Source organism: Pan paniscus, chromosome 1 (genome assembly GCF_029289425.2).
Source record: "Pan paniscus chromosome 1, NHGRI_mPanPan1-v2.0_pri, whole genome shotgun sequence".
Lineage (NCBI taxonomy): Eukaryota > Metazoa > Chordata > Mammalia > Primates > Hominidae > Pan > Pan paniscus.
Genome location: NC_073249.2, coordinates 103,282,025 through 103,305,565, shown reverse-complemented (window position 1 = coordinate 103,305,565; position 23,541 = coordinate 103,282,025). Strand labels below are relative to the sequence as shown.

The window sequence follows — 23,541 nt, the reverse complement described above, 5'->3', positions numbered from 1 at the left end:
GGTAATTTGAGGCCCCTGTTCCTGTCACTGTGGTTTGGGTTTTTCTCGGGATTAGCCACTAACATCACCCACATTATTTTTATTGAGCAACTACAGTATGTAAAGCAACATACTTAGTGGGCATCCAAAAATCTAAGAAGCTCCACACTCCCAACTTTAAGAAGTTTATAACCTAGCTGAGGAGTTGGGGTGGCAGAGGAGTGGTCTAATACTAAAGTTATTGTCCTGGCTCCACAAAGCACATCTCATACCAGTTCAGATATAATCCCTCTAAGAAGCAGAATGCCATATGACAGCATAGGCTAAGAGCCAAGAACAGAACCAAGTGGAGTGGGGCTGGTAAGGATTTGGAGCTGTGTCTTCACAAGTTGAGACTCCCCTGGGTGGGTAGGGAAATGATACCACTGCTATCAGCTCTTTCATTTTCCATATTCCAGGTTGAGATAAATAAGGTTAGGAAGTGAATCTATCGGCCAGGCGTGGTGGCTCACGCCGGTAATCCCAGCACTTTGGGAGGCCGAGGCAGGTGGATCTCTTAAGGTCAGGAGTTCAAGACCAGCCTGGCCAACATGGTGAAACCCTGCCTCTACTAAAAATAAAAAATTAGCCAGGCATGGTGGCATGTGCCTGTAGTCCCAGCTACCTGGGAGGCTGAGGCATGAGAAATGCTTGAACGTGGGAGACAGAGGTTGCAGTGAGCCAAGATTGCGCCACTGCACTCCAGCCTGGGTGACAGAGTGAGACTCTGCCTTAAAAAAGAAAAAAAAAAATCTGAATCTATCTCCTATCTCCCAGCTGGGTGCAGTGGCTCACTTTGGGAGGCTGAGGTGGGAGGATTCCTTGAGTTCAGGAGTTCAAGACCAGCCTGGGTAACATAGTGAAACCCTGTCTGTATTCTCAATATAAATAATTTGTCTAAAACTTTTAAACAAAAGTTTAAGATTCTTTTCTGATAAAAAAGAATCCATCTCCCACTCCTGTTCCAAATTTGAGGAAAGCATTATTGACCTGGCAACAATAAACAGTAGAAAAAAAGAAATAGCAGAAATGGGCAAAAAAATATGTTCTCTGGATATAGAGATGAGGCCTCCAGGGGGCAGCACCAAGGCAGAGAAATAGACTAAGATCGCTCAGTGTTTTCCTTGGTCTGGGGCTCCCCACAGTTCCCCACCATCACTCCTCCCATTCCTTCCAACTTTATTTTTAGCTGCCATTGGGAGGGGGCAGGATGGGAGGGAAAGTAAAGAAAACAGAAAAGGAGAGGGACAGAGGCCAGAGGACTTCTCATACTGGACAGAAACCGATCAGGCATGGAACTCCCCTTCGTCACTCACCTGTTCTTGCCCCTGGTGTTCCTGACAGGTGAGGGAAGTTAACTTCTTGGTTTCTGGTGGGGATGGAAGATACATAGATTGTTTGGAATTGGGACCATTAGAGTTAAAATTCTTTGGGATTTAGGTTAGGAAGCGAACACTGGTTGTACATTTCTTGTATGTGTGTCTGTGTCCTTGTGCATTTTTATGCCCTCACATATGACTGTTTGAATATTGAGACTGGCAGGGGCTAAAGCTGCCTAGGACCTTGTGTAAGATTTGTATCTAATAATAATTATAATTATATAATTATAATCGTATAATTATATATTATATATAATATACATATAATATATAACATAATTATATATTATATAGTTATATATTGTATATAATAATAATTATTATTATTATTTTTTAAAGATAGGGTCTCACTTTGTTGTCTAGGCTGGAGTGCAGTGGTGCAACCACAGCTCAGTAGTTGGGACTACTAGGTACGCGCCACCACGCACAGCTAATTTTTTTTTTTGAAACAGGGTCTCACTCTGTCACTCAAGCTGGAGTGCAGTGGCATGATCATGGCTCACTCTAGCCTCAACCTCCCAAGCTGAGGTGATCCTTCCATCTTAGCCTCCCGAGTAGCTGGGACTATAGGCGTGTGCTACCACGCCTGGCTAATTTTTTTTTTTTTAGAGACAGAGTTTTGCTATGTTGGCCAGGCTGGTCTTTAACTCCTGGACTCAAGCAATCCGCCCCCGACAGCCACCCAAAGTGCCGGGATTATAGGCATGAGCCACCATGCTTGGCTGAGATTTGTATCTAAATATATAAAATCTTCATCCTAAGCCCTATAGGGGTAAGGAGACAAAAAAGAAATGTGATGTGACCTTCCACGTGGCTAGTCTGATTCCTATTATCCCCTCCCTAACTTCTTACCCTTGGTGGTCCCTGGGGCCTGAGGCATAACTGACTAACTATGTGGTCAGAACTCTGGGTTTATCTAACCAATGAGCTGCAGTTTCTGGTCATACAGCCCTGCCAGTTTTCTGGATGCAAAACTGCTCACATACAAAACACCTTTCTGAAAATGAGCATGGTTTGGGATAAAGCTATAGCCATTGGTAATGGTGAGGGGGTAGCCTGAGAGGGGGTTGCTTAGAAGTACAGAGCAAGACATAGTTGGGGAAAGGACCATGGGAAGGACAAGAGGCCTGGAATTTTTCCTTGGCAGTGCCCTGTAATCATTGTTTCCTAAAATACCAGCTCTGATTTTAAAGGCATTGGGGTCAAAAGGGAAGATCAGCTAGGGTCGGGCACCTTTAGAGTGGGCTGAAGGCTGAGGAAACCATGGAGGTAGGTAGGGGACCAGTTGGGAGAGTAGATTAGTTAAAAAGGAAGCAGGTTGTGGGAAACTTCAGGATGATGGGACCCTTGGAAAGGATGGATGGCAAACTATGTGTGTGGGCAGGCGAGTGGCCCCACCCAGTTAATTACCACTGAGATTTCCAAGGCTGGAATCAACCAGGGACCTAGACATTGGAAAAAGACAGCGAGAGTGTGACAATGACACTGGAAGTCAGGAGGAGATAGAGAAGGAGAGAGCCAGACATGCAGTGCTCCTTAGCTTCCTTTCATTCCCCCTATCTTGGGGAGAATTGGAAGCAATGGTTGTTCTGGGGATACAGAAAGGCCCTATCCCTCTTTTGACCCTCACAGTTTGTTGAGGAGAGTGTGTGGAAGGAATGTTGTGGAAAAGAGTAGCCAGGCGCGGTGGCTCACGCCTGTAATCCCAGCACTTTGGGAGGCCGAGGCGGGCGGATCATGAGGTCAGGAGATCGAGACCATCCTGGCTAACACGGTGAAACTCCGTCTCTACTAAAAATAAGAAAAATTAGCCGGGCGAGGTGGCGGGCGCCTGTAGTGCCAGCTACACGGGAGGCTGAGGCAGGAGAATGGCGTGAACCCAGGGGGGCGGAGCCTGCAGTAAGCCGAGATCACGCCACTGCACTCCAGCCTGGGAGACAGAGAGACTCCGTCTCAAAAAAAAAAAAAAAAAAAAAAAAAGTAACTTGACCTTTTCAGACATGTCTGTGAATGAAATTTCAGGGGTGGGAATGGAAATACAGCTGTACATCAGCATGGCAGAGGGCCACAGTTTAGGCATCTGGACACAAACACAGGAAGGGAATCATCTTTGCCTGGAGCTCTGAGTACATGACACTGAGAGAGGCCAGAAAAGCTTATGAGTGAAAAAGCAGGCAGGCAGACTGAGATTAAGACGCTTCCTCACAGCTTCTCTCGGGCTGTGCCTCTAGCCATTCACTACCTCATACTAACATTATGATCCTGGCCCCACAGGTCTCTGCTCCCCCTTTAACCTGGATGAACATCACCCACGCCTATTCCCAGGGCCAACAGAAGCTGAATTTGGATACAGTGTCTTACAACATGTTGGGGGTGGACAGCGATGGTGAGGAAGAAACCGGAGTGCCAGGGGATTGGGACTGCAGTAGTGCTAACAAAGGGGAGGCAAGATAGATGGGACTCTAAACTAATCTGGCCTTTTGAAAGTGGCTGGGGCTCTAAACTTACCACCTCCATGCTCTTTCCCTTTGGCCTATGTCAAGGGTCATGTTTGCCCTGTGCTTACTTACATTCACATCCTCTTCCCAGGATGCTGGTGGGCGCCCCCTGGGATGGGCCTTCAGGCGACCGGAGGGGGGACGTTTATCGCTGCCCTGTAGGGGGGGCCCACAATGCCCCATGTGCCAAGGGCCACTTAGGTGAGAAGATGCCTGACCCTTCTCCTAACCCCTGACTTTGATACTCTAGAAGCTTCAACTCCCTATACCTCAGCTTTTTCACCCCTAAAATCCGCATACTCCCTGTCCCCAATCTGATACCAATCCCTGCTCATTCTCCTCCAAAATCACATGAATTCAAGCACCCCATCTATGACCCCATGATCTCATTCTCTTCCACCTCCTTCCAACCAGGTGACTACCAACTGGGAAATTCATCTCATCCTGCTGTGAATATGCACCTGGGGATGTCTCTGTTAGAGACAGACGGTGATGGGGGATTCATGGTGAGCTAAGGAGAGGGTGGTGGCAGTGTCTCTGAAGGTCCATAAAAGAAAAAAGAGAAGTGTGGTAAGGGAAAATGGTCTGTGTGGAGGGGTCAAGGAGTTAAAAACCCTAGAAAGCAAAAGGTAGGTAATGTCAGGGAGTAGTCTTCATGCCTCCTTCAACTGGGAGCGTGTTCTGAGGGTGCCCTCCCAAGCCTGGGAGTAACTATTTCCCCCATCCCCAGGCCTGTGCCCCTCTCTGGTCTCGTGCTTGTGGCAGCTCTGTCTTCAGTTCTGGGATATGTGCCCGTGTGGATGCTTCATTCCAGCCTCAGGGAAGCCTGGCACCCACTGCCCAACGTGAGCCAGAGGAAGGCTGAGTACTTGGTTCCCAGAAGGAGATACTGGGTGGGAAAAAGATGGGGCAAAGGGGTATGATGCCTGGCAGAGGGCCTGCATGGCTATCCTCATTGCTACCTAATGTGCTTGCAAAAGCTCCATGTTTCCTAACAGATTCAGACTCCTGGCCAGGTGTGGTGGCCCACACCTGTAATTCTAGCACTTTGGGAGGCCAAGGTGGGCAGATCACTTGAGGTCAGGAGTTGAAGACCAGCCTGGCCAACATGGTGAAACCCCATCTCTCCTAAAAAAAAAAAATACAAAAATTAGCTGGGTGCGCTGGTGCATGCCTGTAATCTCATCTACTCGGGAGGCTAAGACAGGAGACTCTCACTTCAACCCAGGAGGTGGAGGTTGCGGTGAGCCAAGATTGTGCCACTGCACTCTAGCCTGGGTGACAGAGTAAGCGAGACTCCATCTCAAAAATAATAATAATAATAATTCAGACTCCTTATCAGGAGTCCATGATCTGGCCTGGCGCAGTAACTCATGCCTGTAATCCCAACATTTTGGGAGGCCAACGCAGGAGGATTGCTTGAGGTCTGGAGGTTTGAGACCAGCCTGGGCAACATAGAGAGACCCCATCTCTACAAAAATAAAAAATAAAAAAATTAGCTGGGTATGGTGGTGCATGCCTGTGGTCCCAGCTACTCAGGAGGCCAAGGTGGGAGGATCACTTGAGCCCAGGTGGTCCAGGCTGCAGTGAGCCATGATTATGCCACTACACTCCAGCCTGGGCGACAGAGTGAGACTCTGTCTCAAAAACAAACAAAATGGGCCAGGCGCGGTGGCTCACGCCTGTAATCCCAGCACTTTGGGAGGCCGAGGCCAGTGGATCACGAGGTCAGGAGATTGAGACCATCCTGGCTAACACAGTAAAACCCTGTCTCTGCTAAAAACACAAAAAATTAGCCGGGTGTCGTGGCGGGCGCCTGTAGTCCCAGCTACTCGGGAGGCTGAGGCAGGAGAATGGCGTGAACCCAGGAGGCAGAGCTTGCAGTGAGCCGAGATTGCGCCACTGCACTCCAGCCTGGGCAACAGAGCGAGACTCCATCTCAAAAAAAAAAAATGTTCTCTACCCACATGCCTTTCCTAATATTCTCTTCTCCTTAAACATTTTCAGTCTTCATAGTTGCTACCATGTTTCATTCCTCACCATCAGAACCACTCTGCTTTAGTTCCCCCACCATACAGTCATTGCTATGTTCCTACATAGCATTTAATTCCTTCTTGTTTTTTAGAACATTGTAGATATAAATTATATCTATGTATATAAATGTGTATGTGTGTGTGTGTTTATATACCTATATATACATATATACATATATATACATTTATATGTATACTTACATACACACAATTACTAAAGATTACTAAAGGAATATTTTATTAATTTCTACACTTACACAGAGCCTGGCACAGTACCTTCTTTGCATGTAAGAAGTGCCTTATAAATGTCTAAATTGAACGTGTCCTCCTGTGACCTCTTTCACTTGTTGCCCCCAGCTCAGTGTCTTCTACCTCAGTGTTCCCCTTCCTTCTAGGCTGCCCAACATACATGGATGTTGTCATTGTCTTGGATGGCTCCAACAGCATCTACCCCTGGTCTGAAGTTCAGACCTTCCTACGAAGACTGGTAGGGAAACTGTTTATTGACCCAGAACAGATACAGGTAAGAGAAGGCAATATGAGCTGGGCACAGTTGCTTGTGGCAGCTACTTAAGAGGTGGAGGTGGGAGGATCCCCTGAGGCCAGGAGTTCAAGACTAGCCTGGGCAATACAGTGAGACCTCATCTCTAAAAATATGAAAGAAAAAAAAAATAGCCAGGCATGGTGGCATGCGCCTACAGTCCCAGCTACTCAGGAGGCTGAGGCAAGAGATCAGTTGAGCCCAGGAGTTTGAGGCTGTAGTGAGCTTTGATCACACAACTGCACTCCAGCCTGGGTGAAAGAGTGAGACCTCATTTCTTAGAGAGAGAGAGAAAGGCAATATGGATGGGCTTGGAAGGGGAGAGACAGAGAGAGAGGGGATAAATGTAGGTGTTGTCTTCAGTAGTATCCAGGTGTTCATCTCTCCTCTCTTATATACTTTCTTCTTCCTCCTCTCCCCCCATCTCACATACATACATTTCATTTGAATGCGCTTTATTCCCAGGTGGGACTGGTACAGTATGGGGAGAGCCCTGTACATGAGTGGTCCCTGGGAGATTTCCGAACGAAGGAAGAAGTGGTGAGAGCAGCAAAGAACCTCAGTCGGCGGGAGGGACGAGAAACAAAGACTGCCCAAGCAATAATGGTGGCCTGGTGAGGCATTGGGAAGACAGGTGTGGGAGGCTAGAGCAATGAAGGCTTAGAAGAGTTAGGGCGGGGCCAGGCATGGTGGCTCACGCCTGTAATCCCAGCACTTTGGGAGGCAAGGCAGGCAGATCACGTGAGGTTAGGAGTTCGAGACCAGCCTGACCAACATGGAGAAACCCCATCTCTACTAAAAATACAAAATTAGCCAGGCGTGGTGGCGCATGCCTGTTCAGAGGCATGCTACTTCGGAGGCTGAGGCAGGAGAATCACTTAATCCCGGGAGGTGGAGGTTGCAGTGAGTCGAGATCACAACATTGCACTCCAGCCTGGGCAACGAGAGCAAAACTCCATCTAAAATAAAATAAAATAAAATAAAATGAAAATCTTTCCCTTAAAAAAAAAAAGAAGAAGAAGAAGAGTTAGGGCACGTTTGGAGTGCAGTGTGTATATCCCAAGATGTCTTGCATACTTTCTTTGTATGTACACTAATGGTACAAAGAGGAAGGCTAAGTGGGCTGTCATTGTACTCCCTCTCACTGCATTTCTACAAAGTGTCTATGTCTGTGTCTCTCCATATTTCACAGACAGAAGTCTCTTTCTATCCCTCCACTCCAACAATGATCCTGGCCCACAGGTTCTCCACTACTGATGTCCTAGCCCACGTTCCAAACATGATCCAAAACTCATCTCTAGGGGCACGGTGGTAAAATTGAAACAAAACAAAACAACTCATCTCTGGGAGGAGTCCCTGCCCAGACCATTCTTTTCCGTTCTATATTTCATCGATATTTCTCCTCCCAAGTGCAATATTTGTTGAATGAATCTGAGTGTATGAACGTTGTACTTATTTGGACTGATAAGCTACTCTGTATGTTCTATGACATTCAAACATTTGAGCTCTCACTCCATGCCATCTCCATGTTAAATACTCAGGAAATGGCCTAAAAGGCAAGATGCCTGACCTCAGGGAAGTACTGATGTTAAATCCTGTGTGTGTGTGTGTGTGTGTGTGTGTGTGTGTGTGTGTGTGTGTGTGTGTGTGTCTGCATACATCTGATCTCACCTCACTCCTTTCTCTTCTCAGCACAGAAGGGTTCAGTCAGTCCCATGGGGGCCGACCCGAGGCTGCCAGGCTACTGGTGGTTGTCACTGATGGAGAGTCCCATGATGGAGAGGAGCTTCCTGCAGCACTAAAGGCCTGTGAGGCTGGAAGAGTGACACGCTATGGGATTGCAGTGAGAATTCACCCTGGATCTGGAAGAGTTGGGGAGTGGCAGGGGGGCAGTGTCTTGTGAACTGTCCAAGGACTGGGAACTTGAGGAAAACAAGGGCATTAACTACTTCCCAGACTTCAGCCACAGCATGTTAGTTGGCTGTGTTCTGTACCAACTCTAACGCCTCATTCCTTGATCTTATGACCTCTTAGGTCCTTGGTCACTACCTCCGGCGGCAGCGAGATCCCAGCTCTTTCCTGAGAGAAATTAGAACTATTGCCAGTGATCCAGATGAGCGATTCTTCTTCAATGTCACAGATGAGGCTGCTCTGACTGACATTGTGGATGCACTAGGAGATCGGATTTTTGGCCTCGAAGGTGAGGATTACTCTGGAGAAATGGCCAGGGCGGGAGAAGTTCTGGAGTGTAGGTGGGGCTCTGGAGTGAGTTCAGTAGGTCAGAGGGGAAACTGTCTTCCCCTGATATTGTCTCAATGTTTTCTCATGACCAAGGGTCCCATGCAGAAAACGAAAGCTCTTTTGGGCTGGAAATGTCTCAGATTGGTTTCTCCACTCATCGGCTAAAGGTTGGACAGATTGACCCCTTCATTACTTCTCCCATTCTCTGACTCAGATAACTTCAACCACAGGGCCCTCCAGATTCCTCCTTTAACCAGCCTCCATGCTCACCTTCCCATGCCTTTCCAACTGATCCCAGCAGACCCTCAGTGATCTTTTCACTCCTGGAACGTTTTTTTCTCTTTATTCCCCACTGTCTTCTCAGTGACCCCATCTGCTTCTGTCCCACAGGATGGGATTCTTTTTGGGATGGTGGGGGCCTATGACTGGGGAGGCTCTGTGCTATGGCTTGAAGGAGGCCACCGCCTTTTCCCCCCACGAATGGCACTGGAAGACGAGTTCCCCCCTGCATTGCAGAACCATGCAGCCTACCTGGGTGAGCAGCAGAGAGTTGCAGAGGACTTACAGGGTAGGGGAGGAAATACATCCCTAGTGGGGGCGGGTATGAAATACTCCCTCTTAACTCATGCGGTTTCTCACTGACCTCTGGCTACTTCCCTTGGGACCTCCTGCTATACCTTTAGGGAACCCCCCTACTCTGGACCCCATCTTCTTTTCCTTTACCTCTGTTACTTTGCCCACTTCTAGGTTACTCTGTTTCTTCCATGCTTTTGCGGCGTGGACGCCGCCTGTTTCTCTCTGGGGCTCCTCGATTTAGACATCGAGGAAAAGTCATCGCCTTCCAGCTTAAGAAAGATGGGGCTGTGAGGGTTGCCCAGAGCCTCCAGGGGGAGCAGGTAGGGCATCCAAGGAAGGGTGGGACCTTTGGATTCCCAGGGACCTCTGGGCTGTTGGGGAGGAGTGTGAAGTGGGTAAGAGAGAGGCCTCCAAAGTCTGTGCGGAATTCTGGTTGGCAGAGTCTGTCAGGGATGTAAGGAGCAGACTAGCAGGCTGGTGAGTGCTTCCCACTGAGTCCACTTGTCTACAGTTACCTTCCCTTTTCTCTGGGGTCATCATCACCCACCATTCCCCAGATTGGTTCATACTTTGGCAGTGAGCTCTGCCCATTGGATACAGATAGGGATGGAACAACTGATGTCTTACTTGTGGCTGCCCCCATGTTCCTGGGACCCCAGAACAAGGAAACAGGACGTGTTTATGTGTATCTGGTAGGCCAGGTGAGACTTGCTGGGACCCCCTGCCCTGGACTTGCATTGTGGGGGTGGAGGGAGGAAAGGAGGGAAGGTGCACATATTTGAGGGTTTGCTGAGAGGTTGGGTCTGCCAGATTAGCATCTTCTATCTTCTCTCCTCCACCAGCAGTCCTTGCTGACCCTCCAAGGAACACTTCAGCCAGAACCCCCCCAGGATGCTCGGTTTGGCTTTGCCATGGGAGCTCTTCCTGATCTGAACCAAGATGGTTTTGCTGATGTGGCTGTGGGGGCACCTCTGGAAGATGGGCACCAGGGAGCACTGTACCTGTACCATGGAACCCAGAGTGGAGTCAGGCCCCATCCTGCCCAGGTCAGGAGTACCCAAATAAAGCAGGGGCACGGTTGTAGGAAGAGGAATAGGGGGATGCTCTTTGCTTGTCAATAGTCCCCTTGGCTTGAGACCCAAACTGAACAAGTGCTTTTATTAGTAGGCAAAAACATAAGGCAGTGGACAGGTTGCTGAACTAAGAACTCCTGAACACAGGCAAGTTTCTCTTATTCCCAGGACTGACGGGAGCATTATAAAGAGCAAGGCATGGCCGGGTGTGGTGGTTCACGCCTGTAATCCCAGCACTTTGGAAGGCTGAGGCAGGCAGATCACCTGAGGTCAGGAGTTTGAGACCAGCCTGGCCAACATGATGAAACTCTACTAAAAATACAAAAAATTAGCCGGGCCTGGTGGCGCACACCTATAATCCCAGCTACTCAGGAGGCTAGGGCAGGAGAATCGCTTGAACCTGGGAGGCGGAGGTTACAGTGAGCCAAGATCACACCATTGCACTCCAGCCTGGGCAACAAGAGTGAAACTCCATCTCAAAAATAAATAAATAAATAAAAAGAAAGAGCAAGGCAGGAGGCCTGAGAAACTAGGTGTATGGGTCCCTGCCTCAGTCTTCTCTCTCTTCCTCTCAGAGGATTGCTGCTGCCTCCATGCCACACGCCCTCAGCTACTTTGGCCGAAGTGTGGATGGTCGGCTAGATCTGGATGGAGATGATCTGGTCGATGTGGCTGTGGGTGCCCAGGGGGCAGCCATCCTGCTCAGGTGAGGGGTCCCAGCTCAGGTGGTGGTGGAAAGCATAGCATAGCTGTTAAAGGCAAGGGCCTTAAAGTCACAGACGGAGATTTGGTTTTCTTGGTCAACTTACTCTGTGCCTCCATTCTTAGTTTATAAAATGACAGTAGTAATAGTACCTACCTTATAGGTTTATTGTGAAGATTAAATGAGATAATCCATATAATGATTTGAACACAGTGCCTAGCATGTAAGTGCGTATTGAAGTGAATCTAGGGCTGGGTACAGTGGCTCACACCTGTAATCCCAGCACTTTGGGAGGCGAAGGTAGGAGGATCATTTGAGGCCAGGAGTTCAAGACCAGCCTGACCAACATGGTGAAACCCCGTCTCTACTAAAAATACAAAAAATTAGCTGAGCATGGTTGTGGGCGCCAGTAATCCCAGCTACTCGGGAGGCTGAGGCAGGAGAATCACTTGAACCCAGGAGGCAGAGGTTGCAGTGAGCTGAGATCGCCCCACTGCACTCCAGCACGGGCCACAGAGTGAAACTCCATCTCAAAAAAAAAAAAAAGATCAATGACATGAATCTATTATCTTACTTCTGTCAGAGGGTTCGGGGGAGGGTGACATGTGCATTCAGCCCCTCCTTCTTTGTTTTGACCATGGGGAAGCAAACACTGGGCTTGCACTTCTCAGAGGGCTTACCTCCTACTGCTAGAATTTCTTTTCCACACTGTTCGCAGCTCCCGGCCCATTGTCCATCTGACCCCATCACTGGAGGTGACCCCACAGGCCATCAGTGTGGTTCAGAGGGACTGTAGGCGGCGAGGCCAAGAAGCAGTCTGTCTGACTGCAGCCCTTTGCTTCCAAGTGACCTCCCGTACTCCTGGTCGCTGGGATCACCAATTCTGTGAGTGACTAAAATGCATCACAGGCAACTCTCAATTCCTTGCATGCCTTCCTCACTAGACCCCTTTCCACCCTCACTCTTGCCTCCTTCATTCAGACATGAGGTTCACCGCATCACTGGATGAATGGACTGCTGGGGCACGTGCAGCATTTGATGGCTCTGGCCAGAGGTTGTCCCCTCGGAGGCTCCGGCTCAGTGTGGGGAATGTCACTTGTGAGCAGCTACACTTCCATGTGCTGGTAAGGAGAGGGCAGTAACTGCTTAGCTTCAGGGCCTGAGAATGAGGAGAAAGCTGGGTCAGAGGAGGAATTTTAGCTGAATCAGCAAGAAAGCCAAAGCCGGGAAAATGAGATGATTCAGACTTTGGAGTCAGGGCTGATCTGGGTTTGAATCCTAGCTCTGCCATTTACCACCTATGAATTCTGGCAAGTCCAACCCTCAGTTTTCTTGTCTGCAAAGGGGTGATAATAATAACCGTATCATAGGAGTTGTATTAAAATTAAATTTAGCCGGGCGCAGTGGCTCACGCTTGTAATCCCAGCACTTTGGGAGGCCGAGGCAGGCGGATCACAAGGTCAGGAGATCGAGACCATCCTGGCTAACATGGTGAAACCCCATCTGTACTAAAATTACAAAAACTTAGCCGGGCGTGGTGGCAGGTGCCTGTAGTCCCAGCTACTCGGGAGGCTGAGGCAGGAGAATGGCCTGAACCCAGGAGGCAGAGCTTGCAGTGAGCCGAGATCATGCCACTGCACTCCAGCCTGGGCGACAGAGCGAGACTCCGTCTCAAAAATAAATAAATAAATTAATTAATTAACTAATTAATTAAATTTAGTAATACAGTTAAGATCTTAGGACAGTGCCCAGCACACAGAAAATGCTTCATAAATGATCACTACAATTATCACAAGATCCTTGACTCTGTGACTCTGTGACTCTGTTTTCCTTCAGGATACATCAGATTACCTCCGGCCAGTGGCCTTGACTGTGACCTTTGCCTTGGACAATACTACAAAGCCAGGGCCTGTGCTGAATGAGGGCTCACCCACCTCTATACAAAAGCTGGTCAGCAGTGCCATGCCCTGCCCCTTGCTCCCAACACTGCCCTCCTTCAAGAGAAAAGGGAGGGAGGGAGAAGACATGAGATCATGGTGAAATCTGACCTGGGCTCCTCTAATCAAAATATACCCACTTTTGTCTTTTCACTTTCCCCCTATTCTATTCCTTTCCTCCTTGCTTTCCTCTCAACCCTTAGCCCCTTCCCTTTCTTCCAGGTCCCCTTCTCAAAGGATTGTGGCCCTGACAACGAATGTGTCACAGACCTGGTGCTTCAAGTGAATATGGACATCAGAGGCTCCAGGTTGGATGGACATGTACTAGGCAAACCAGGGTGACCTGAGACAGACTGGAAGGGACTTGAAGGGCGGGTAGGGGGTTGTTTCTTACCCATGATAACAAAAGTGAGACTTTTGGCACTCCCCTCCTTCAACTCCTGGTCTCTCCCTCATTCATCATTCCCAGGAAGGCCCCATTTGTGGTTCGAGGTGGCCGGCGGAAAGTGCTGGTATCTACAACTCTGGAGAACAGAAAGGAAAATGCTTACAATACTAGCCTGAGTCTCATCTTCTCTAGAAACCTCCACCTGGCCAGTCTCACTCCTCAGGTGCCTTTGGAGGAGGGGGTGTGGGAGAAGGAAAGAAAGGAGGAGGAAGAAGATTGGGGTATTGGCCTCAGCTGTGAGGTCCTCTAGAGAAAGGCTCAGTGTTTAGAGGCTGTGGGTAGGACAGCAGTTGCAGCCCCAGCTCCAGCTTCTATCTCCATTCCCCTGCCCTCAGAGAGAGAGCCCAATAAAGGTGGAATGTGCCGCCCCTTCTGCTCATGCCCGGCTCTGCAGTGTGGGGCATCCTGTCTTCCAGACTGGAGCCAAGGTGGGTTGGGGTCTAGGATGAAAAGAGGGCTCTAGGAGGGCAGAGGCTGGGATCTGAGGGTCCTGGGACTTCAGGGAAGGGGGCGCACAAGGGCTCCTGTTCCTCTGTAGTTTTTCCATGAGGAAGACTCTACCATTACCCTGTGTCCCCTGCCCCTAGGTGACCTTTCTGCTAGAGTTTGAGTTTAGCTGCTCCTCTCTCCTGAGCCAGGTCTTCGTGAAGCTGACTGCCAGCAGGTGAGAATGAAGGGAACTTTCTTCCAGACCTCTCCTCCTACTGAGTCTTGACTGGAGGGGTGGGGAGGAACAACATTGATTCCTCTATTAACAGAGAAGGGTGTCTTCTGAGGAGGGGTTGAGATGTGAGCCTCTCCCCTCTGACCCTACAGTGACAGCCTGGAGAGAAATGGGACCCTTCAAGATAACACAGCCCAGACCTCAGCCTACATCCAATATGAGCCCCACCTCCTGTTCGCTAGGTATGCCCAGCTTCTAGGGTGGGACCCAGTTCTGACCTCAGACTCATACCCTTATGCTGCTTCCCTCCCCTTCCATGTGCCTCAGTTTTTCCAAAAACCCAAGCCCTTGCGGCTGCTCAGTCTTTTTGCCCTCAATCCTATTCATGCTGAATCTTCCCTTTTAAGCATCTTACTTTCCTAGGTATAGTGTTTTGCCAGGCCTTGGGCACTGGAGCTGGGATGAGGGGATATGGGATGTAGCCATAAAGCTTGCATTGTCTGTGTCATGTTCTACTTCTGTCTTCTCCATGTACCCCCATCTCTTTATCCATGTGCTGGCCCTGCCTCCTCTGAATCCACGTCTGTGTGCTGATCATGTGCCCCTGTGTCTGTGTTATGGCTGTGACCATGTACTTCCTGACTTGGTGTTCATACAGTGAGTCTACCCTGCACCGCTATGAGGTTCACCCATATGGGACCCTCCCAGTGGGTCCTGGCCCAGAATTCAAAACCACTCTCAGGGTGAGAAGCTGGAGGGGTCTTGGCATGAGGAGAATGTGGGGGAACAACATCTTTGTGGGAAAAGGATGGGAAGGGTCTCTCTTGGATTTTAATGGTATCTAGGGTGAAGGGGAACAAATGAGGAAGGGTCTTCTGTCTCCCACTTCTTCCTATTCCCAACCTTCCTCTTAGGTTCAGAACCTAGGCTGCTATGTGGTCAGTGGCCTCATCATCTCAGCCCTCCTTCCAGCTGTGGCCCATGGGGGCAATTACTTCCTATCACTGTCTCAAGTCATCACTAACAATGTGAGTCTGGTCTAGGAGGGCATGGAATCCTGCCACCTTGAGCTGGTGAACTCACTGAAGCTGGACACCACACCAGCTCCCTATCTGTTGGGCCTCTGCTCTTGGGGCTCTTCTCTCTGGGGGGCTTTCTTTTTACACATGTGGCTTATTAGAGAGAAGAAAAAGGTATTATAAGGGGAAGAACTACAAGGGTGTAGGTATGTTCCAACTCAGCCTTGAGTGGCTAGCACCACCCCATCAGGAGGGTCTTTCAAGTTGGATCTTCCTCTAGGCAAGTTGCATAGTGCAGAACCTGACTGAACCCCCAGGCCCATCTGTGCATCCAGAGGAGCTTCAACACACAAACAGACTGGTATGAGTCACAAAGGGGTGTCCAGAGTGGGAATGCAAGTGGAGTTGGGTGACTTGGGACAAGAGGTTAGGAACTGGAGCAGGGAAGAAGGGATCTTTCCACCCCAGGGTCCTGATCTGGAGTGGGAATGAAAATGGAGTCAGGTGCCTTGGGACAAGACTGTGTGAACTAGAGGTGGGGAAAGAGGATCTTTCTACCCCAGAGTCCTGATCTGTCTCTCTCTCTCTCTTCTGTTAGAATGGGAGCAATACTCAGTGTCAGGTGGTGAGGTGCCACCTTGGGCAGCTGGCAAAGGGGATCGAGGTCTCTGTTGGACTATTGAGGCTGGTTCACAATGAATTTTTCCGAAGAGTAAGCCTTTCCTTTTCTACTACTCCCCACTTCTGCTCCTTTCTGGAACTTTAGCATAGGTTTTGGAGGTAGACAGACCCACGTTCAAGTTTCACTTTTGCCTCTTACCAGCTATTTGACCATGAGCAAGTTATTTCATCTCTCTAAGCCTCTTTTTCCTAATCTCTAAAATGGGAAGATAATACCAATTTCATGGGGTTGTTATAAAGAATAAATGAATAATGAGCTGGACATATGGTGAACACTCAGTGGAAGCTAGTTATTATCCTTGTATTTTCCTCCACTGACCATTCCTTTTTTTTTTTTTTTTTTTCTGACCATTCCTTAGTGCTGTATCAATCAACATTTGCAGGATACCTAAATTTAATCAGTTAAGAATCCATCAAGTTCCTATTACGTAAAAGGCCCTGTATTAGGTTGACACTGAGAATATCTCCAACATTTAGCCTCATGCCTAACTCATTGTAGGCGCTTAACATATTTTTGCTAAATGAATGAATTATTGATATTACATGCAGGATTTGTACTGGGGAGTGGTGGGAAGTAAGATTGTATAGGTGAGAGGGATCTAGATTATGAAAGGCCTCTGAAGCCAGGGAGAAATTGAACTTAATATGACAGGTAGTGAGGAGTCAGTGTGAGTTCCTCCTGGGCAGGGAAATGGCATCTTAATTGTAATGGCTGTTTGGCACTAAGGTCAATGTTGTGCTTTCCCATATCTACCTGGAATAACACAAGATCCCTGGGATGTCATCATATGTTTTAGGGAAGTTAAGTCCAATAAACCACCCTTCTCCAAGTCTCTGTCCTTCTTTGGTATCTTTTTTTCATTAGTCTATTCATGCTTTCAACAAAGATTTATTAAGAAACCACTACATGGCCGGGCGCGGTGGCTCACGCCTGTAATCCCTGCACTTTGGGAGGCCAAGGTGGGCAGATCATGAGATCAGGAGATCGAGACCATCCTGGCTAACACGGTGAAACCCTGTCTCTATTAAAAATAAAAAAATTAGCCAGGTGTGGTGGCAGGTGCCTATAGTCCCAGCTACTTGGGAGGTTGAGGCAGGAGAATGGCATTAACCCGAGAGATGGAGTTTGCAGTGAGCCGAGATCATGCCACTGCACTCCAGCCTGGGTGACAGAGCGAGACTCCATCTCAAAAAAAAAAAAAAAAAAGAAATCACTACATACTTGGTACTCTGCTATCTAGTAGGCACTAAGGACACAAAGGTTAGTAAGGCACAGCCTTTAACCTAGAGGATCTTATAGTTCAGGAGTGAAAAACAGAAGTAAACACCAGTGTTGGTGGGGGTTAGGAGGAATGATTTCCCTAAATCCCAGAGGGGATGACATCTAAACTTCAATCTAAAGGAGGGGTAGAGGTCAGCCAAAGGAAAGAGGAGTAGAATGCATTTCAGGTAAAGCACCAGATATATTGATTGTCCTTGGAAAACAAACAGCAGCAGCAGATGTGACCAGGGGTTTTCCATCTATTACCCTTCCTCTCTTTTCCCATTGGTCTTCAGCCTTTTCTTCTGGTCTTGAGAGCCCTCAACATTATGCCTCTCAGCCTCAACTTTGCTGTTGGGATTCCAAAGAACTATATCACCTGATAATGGCTCATTTTAAATGTCTTCCTATCCACTTGTTCCATAGGCCAAGTTCAAGTCCCTGACGGTGGTCAGCACCTTTGAGCTGGGAACCGAAGAGGGCAGTGTCCTACAGCTGACTGAAGCCTCCCGTTGGAGTGAGGTAGGGCTGGAGACCGAGTCTGAGAGCTGTGAAAATAATGATGATGGGTATGTGGTAGGGCCACCCGTGGGCTTTTTCAGAACGAAGGCATCTCCATCAGGCAGCAGGATCCTAGTGTTCCACTGCCGCCATTCCTGCCTCACTTTCTTTCCTTTAAGTAGCAGGAGGTTATTTATTCTATTTGGGGGCTGGCTTTGATACAATGTGGGGTGAGACTAGCTGGGTTATAGGATGCATGTAGAAAACTACTCTTCTGTCCACGCAGAGCCTCTTGGAGGTGGTTCAGACCCGGCCTATCCTCATCTCCCTGTGGATCCTCATAGGCAGTGTCCTGGGAGGGTTGCTCCTGCTTGCTCTCCTTGTCTTCTGCCTGTGGAAGGTAAGCACTGCTTTAGTGGGGAGTGTGGAGCATGATGCCCATGAGTTGAGGGATCCTTGATTATAGCAGAGAGAACAGGATTTGTGCTGGGCAGCTAACCAGGCTGTGGATGTCATGCCCAGATCTCCTTCACTGTACCCCACAAATGTTGGTTAAATTATTCTAAGCCAAATAAAATAAATTTGAATTCCATTTTTGGAAACAGAACAAAAGTGAAGACCTCAGATAAGTCTGAGAGCTACTGGCAAGGTTCCCAGTCTAGGCATTTGGCAGTGATGCTTATCTTTTCTTCTACAGCTTGGCTTCTTTGCCCATAAGAAAATCCCTGAGGAAGAAAAAAGAGAAGAGAAGTTAGAGCAATGAATGTAGAATAAGGGTCTAGAAAGTCCTCCCTGGCAGCTTCTTCAAGAGACTTGCATAAAAGCAGAGGTTTGGGGGCTCAGATGGGACAAGAAGCCGCCTCTGGACTATCTCCCCAGACCAGCAGCCTGACTTGACTTTTGAGTCCTAGGGATGCTGCTGGCTAGAGATGAGGCTTTACCTCAGACAAGAAGAGCTGGCACCAAAACTAGCCATGCTCCCACCCTCTGCTTCCCTCCTCCTCATGATCCTGGTTCCATAGCCAACACTGGGGCTTTTGTTTGGGGTCCTTTTATCCCCAGGAATCAATAATTTTTTTGCCTAGGTGCCTGACTCCTTTCAGATTCCCTCTTTATCTTCCCTCACAGTTTGGAAAGGATGAGGGTTATCTTCCTCGATTCTTCCACCCTCTCACTTTCCTGCCTGTTCCCCACTCCACAGGAGGGAGCTGACGTTGGCTTGAAAGGAGTAAAGTCAACATCTGCTGCTTTCCTGTGGACTCTGGTGATTCATAGAGCCGGATGGGGAGAGTCAACAGGAAAAAAGGAGGGAGGAGGAAAAGCCACAAGAGACATTCTGTACAATTCCAAGGAACAGAGAAGCCTTTAGACAGGCAACTGCCATCCCCCCTGAAACCTGAGACCTGTAGTGCACTCGACCGCCCTCAGGTGTTGGTGAAACAGAGCTGCCCCCAGGCTCGCTGGGCATAGGCTTCCTGATTCCAAGCCTTTTCTGGGAGCAAAGCCAGGGCCTGGTGCCTGATTTTCTGAAGCCAGGAGCCCTCAGGTGGCTGGAGCTGGAATAGCAGGGAGGACTGGGTGTACCTAGGCAGTATTTTCTCTACTTCTCTCAAGTCTTATACTCACTCTTGAGCCCTCCTTGGGGCCTGCTTAGAAAGCAGACAGGAGAGAGAGTACTGCTACTTGATGATGGGAAATGCTTTCACTTTACCAGCTTTGGGAAGCAGCAGCCCCATGGGATCTAAAAGTGTGGAGTCTGCATTAAGAAACCTACATGGGTGGCATGGGGCTCTGGGGAGCAAGCCCTTACTTGCTCAGCACTGGTTATGTAGCACAAATAGCTCCTAGGAAAATGTTTCTGGGGCAACCCTAGAACCCTGGTCATATTTTGCAGGGTTTCTCTGGTGGAATCAGTTTGCCAGCCCTTGCTTGATGCTTACTGGAAATCTCCAGGTTAATTTCTATCTCTGATCCCTCCCCAACCCACTCCATATTTGGGTCATGGACAGTAAAGGCAGTTGGATTCTTATAGACAACTGGGTAACTTATATTTCTTTGTAATCAAGACTTGAGATATCGAAGTCAGTTATTGGTCTCCAGAGTGCAGCTCTGGGAGCCTTTTGAAGAATCAGCACTCATTAAGAGCTGAGAAGAGAGAAGACCTGATTGGGTGGTTGACTAGCAGTCACAGAACCTGTCCTCCCAGGCTGTTCCTGAGGCCTGACCACAGTATTTATTTTGGCATGTCTCTGGCCTTCTGCAGAGGCCCACCCTCATGGGCATTGTCTCTGTTTCCCAGTGGGGTGGACAGTATATCAGATGGTCAGAACAAATAAAGTTCAGTGTCAAATGACTTTTGGCTCTATATGTATTCCCTAGGATATAGACTGCTCAGTAATAGTGAGAGGTAGATACTTGTTTTGCCTGGGATTTTACAGAGTGGAGTCCCTGGAAGGCAAAGTTAAGAAGTATTTTAAATGTTTTCTGTGGCTTTCCCACAGGAGATGTATTCTAGCCTCCTGTAATTCTCACCTGCTTAAGTGACCAGAAAGTATAAAGGTCTGGGAAGCACAGAGGCTTAGATTGAAATCCTATCTGCCATTTATGGCCTTCAGCAAATCATAACTTCCTTGAGGCTCAGATAATAAAAGGCTGTGTATTACAGTGGTTAACAATGAAGGCAGATTTGGGTTTAAATCTAGGCTACACAACTTAAAAAGTCTGTTTGACCTAGGACAGACTTAACTTCTCTAAGTCTTGGCTTTCTCATCTTTAAACCTATTAGGGTCATGAAGACAAAATGAAATAATCCAAGAAAAGTGAGCATTTAGTAAATGCTCAGTAAATGGTAACTATTATTATAAAACTATTTTGTCATAAAATAATCTACCATATCATGCCTTGTGAGGATTAAGGGAGAAAGTATACTGGAGCACCAGGTGGTGGTGTTCCTGCTCTCTGACCCATCTCCCAGATTGTGAAGATGTGTTTCTACGTGCTATTGTCTCATCCACTAAATCTTGTCCTATGCCTCATCTTTTTTTTTTTTTTTTTTTTTTTTTGAGACAGAGTCTCGCCCTGTCGCCCAGGCTGGAGTGCAGTGGCACGATCTCAGCTCACTGCAACCTCTGCCTCCTGGGTCCAAGCAATTCTCCTGCCTCAGCCTCCTGAGTAGTTGGGACTACAGGTGTGCACCACCATGCCCAGCTAATTTTTGGATATTTAGTAGAGACAGGGTTTCACCATGTTGACCAGGCTGATCTTGAACTCCTGATTCACGTGATCTGCCTGCCTCAGCCTCCCAAAGTGCTGGGATTACAGGTGTGAGCCACTGTGCCTGGCCTGCCTCATCCCTTTTGAAATAAGCTCTTTGAGCCCTCTAAGGTGATAATTAGCTGAAGAATTTAAGGTTCTAATGGTAGAGATCAAATCTATTTGATTCCATTAAGCAGGTATCTTCTAGGCTCCTCTTGAGACACCCAGAGTTTTTCCATTATCCTGAGAGAACACGTGTACTTAAGCAATGGCCTTCTAGAGACCGAGTCTCTGCCTCTATTGCCTAACCCTGAGAATTGTGGCCTGTCTGGCCTATTTGGCATGAACACCATTCTGTGTCAACCTGCTGAGTTGTTTTGTGACAGGAAAGGGTTTCCATTGTGACCCTCAGTGCACTTCATACAGGCTGTAACTTAATCAGCTTTTATGGAGCACACAGTTTCTAGGGCTGAGACCGCAACCAGATTATGTTGACAGACTCTCCTCTCCTCTTTACCCTCAGTCAGCCCCCAAATGGAGGTAGGTTTCCTTGAGTACTGGTTCATCTAATGCTCACACATATATACATATACACACATATATATGTGTGTGTGTTTGTGTGTGTATACATATATATATATATTTAAATTTTTTTTAGAGAGGGGGTCTCACTATGTTGCCTAGGCTGGTCTCCAACTCCTGGCCTCAAGCAATCCTCCCGTCTTGGCCTTTCCACATGCTGGGATTATAGGTGTGAGCCACTGTGACTGACCTCATGTAATTCTTTTTTTTTTTTTTAGGATTAATTTCTTTTATTTATTTATTTATTTATTTTATTTTACTTCAAGTTCTAGGGTATGTGTGCACAACATGCAGGTTTGTTACATATGTATACATGTGCCGTGTTGGTGTGCTGCACCCATTAACTCATCATTTACATTAGGTATATCTCCTAATGCTATCCCTCCCTGCTCCCTGACCTCATGTAATTCTTTATCCATATGATTAAGAGAGCACTTTTAATATATTTTTCCAACTAGAGATTCCCCTCCTATCCATCGTCAGCTCCAGACTGGGGCTTTCTCTAAACCCAATCTTGTTACCCCTTTCTTTGCAATAGTATTAGTTTAAGAAGCAACTGTGTATTGTTCCTTCCTTTCCATGTTGTTGCTCCTTTGCTTCTTCATTAATTTTTTTCATTCATTTATTCATCAGATATCAAGCACGTAATATGTGCTTGACAATGGCAATAATATAAAACACAACTACCATCAAAGAGTCCAGTCCAGTAGCAGAAACAAACATGTAAACAAATAGTGGCAAATACAGCCTGGACGCAGTGGCTCACGCCTGTGATCCCAGGACTTTGGGAGGTCGTGGCAGGTGGATCACTTGAGTTCAGGAGTTCGAGACCATCTTGGACAACATGTGAAACCCTGTCTTTACCAAAAATACAAAAACAATTAGCTGGGCATGGTGGTACGCACCTGTAGTCCCATCTACTTGGGAGGCTGAGGTAGGAGGATGGCACGAGCCCAGGAAGTGGAGGTTACAGTGAGCCGACATCACGCCATTGCACTGCAGCCTGGGTGACAGAGTGAGACACTATCTCAAAAACAAAAAAAAATGGCAAATGCAAAGAGGTGGTTGCTATATATCAACAAGCACTAGGAGTATGTCATACAAGAGGCATACTTTGTTGGGCGGTGGGGGTGGCGGGGTTGTAAGGGAAAACTTTATAGAAAAAAGAAATTTGGCTGGGGGGGTTGTTCTGTGCAGGAAACGCACAAGGGGAGAAGAAAAGACACACACAATACCTTTAAGGGTAAACAAGCTTTATCCCATGTAAATGGCAATGGAGATATAATAAGCAAATGGTACAAGCAAATTAATATAATAAGCAAATTATATAATAAGTAAGCAAATGATATAATAAACAGATTGATATAATAAGCAAATTGCAATGGGAAGGGGAGAAGGGAAAAGATGTTTACACTCACCAGACTATGGAGGATTTACCACCAGACTGGAAAGCAACAGCCTGGGTTCCAGAGTTGAACACCGCACTCATAAGACTATAGAGGATTCACCACCAGACTGAGAAGCAACAGCCTGGGCTCCAGAGTCGGCCACTCATCCATGCACAGACGAGGAGAGGTCTCATGAAGTTTTGGCGCAGTCTGGGACCCTAGCTCTTTTTGTAACGAGTTGTTTGGCATGAGGCCCAGTCACGGGGCCCTTGGCGACTGGGCTCAAGGAACACAAAACATTCAACTTATTTTTGCAATTGTCTATTGTTTTTCAATAACTAACGTGTAGGAATAGATTGAAATAGAGATTTCTCCAAAACAGTGCTGGACGAACACCTCAAGGGGCTCACACAACCTGTTCTGGGACTTGGTGACCATTGTTTCTGTCCACGTTCAACTGAGTTCAAATTTAATATTTAACTTTTCCACCACAGGGATCAAATGTGACAGGAGGCATTCTTGGGAGGATTAATCACCAGCTGCAAAGGGAATTGTAAATTAGAACAGTTTGAGGCCTGGTGCTCTGGGAGTTGAGGTGAGGAGAATCGCTTGAGCCCAGGAGTTCAAAACCAGTCTGGGCAACATGGTGAAACCCCATCTCTACCAAATATATGAAAATTAGCTGGGCATGGTGATGTGCACCTGTAGTCCCAGCTACTCAGGAGGCTGAAGTGGGAGGATCC

The 23,541-nt window shown here is 47.7% G+C and overlaps 1 protein-coding gene across 4 annotated transcripts; it reads left to right on the top strand.

Moving 5' to 3' along the window:
* The first annotated feature begins 108 nt into the window (after nt 1-108).
* ITGA10 (integrin subunit alpha 10) lies at nt 109-22,641 on the top strand. Of its 4 annotated transcripts, XM_003806195.5 has the most exons (30): nt 109-1,362; nt 3,672-3,783; nt 3,987-4,096; nt 4,310-4,401; nt 4,626-4,740; nt 6,324-6,451; nt 6,935-7,083; nt 8,162-8,312; nt 8,504-8,669; nt 8,804-8,877; nt 9,101-9,245; nt 9,458-9,606; nt 9,844-9,987; nt 10,129-10,332; nt 10,935-11,065; nt 11,781-11,947; nt 12,044-12,186; nt 12,899-13,012; nt 13,222-13,307; nt 13,469-13,610; nt 13,783-13,875; nt 14,035-14,111; nt 14,264-14,353; nt 14,770-14,854; nt 15,026-15,139; nt 15,411-15,491; nt 15,729-15,842; nt 17,499-17,594; nt 17,860-17,973; nt 18,271-22,641. In XM_003806195.5, the coding sequence occupies exons 1-30, from the start codon at nt 1,311-1,313 to the stop codon at nt 18,334-18,336; spliced, it is 3,504 nt and encodes a 1,167-aa protein (XP_003806243.3). In that variant the 5' UTR covers nt 109-1,310; the 3' UTR covers nt 18,337-22,641. The 4 variants fall into 4 exon arrangements, 3 of the variants coding, with proteins under 3 accessions (XP_003806243.3, XP_063461921.1, XP_063461918.1); XM_063605851.1 differs by lacking the exons at nt 109-1,362; nt 3,987-4,096 and having other exon boundaries at nt 1,744-3,783; XM_063605848.1 differs by lacking the exon at nt 109-1,362 and having other exon boundaries at nt 3,669-4,096.
* The last annotated feature ends 900 nt before the right edge of the window (nt 22,642-23,541 follow it).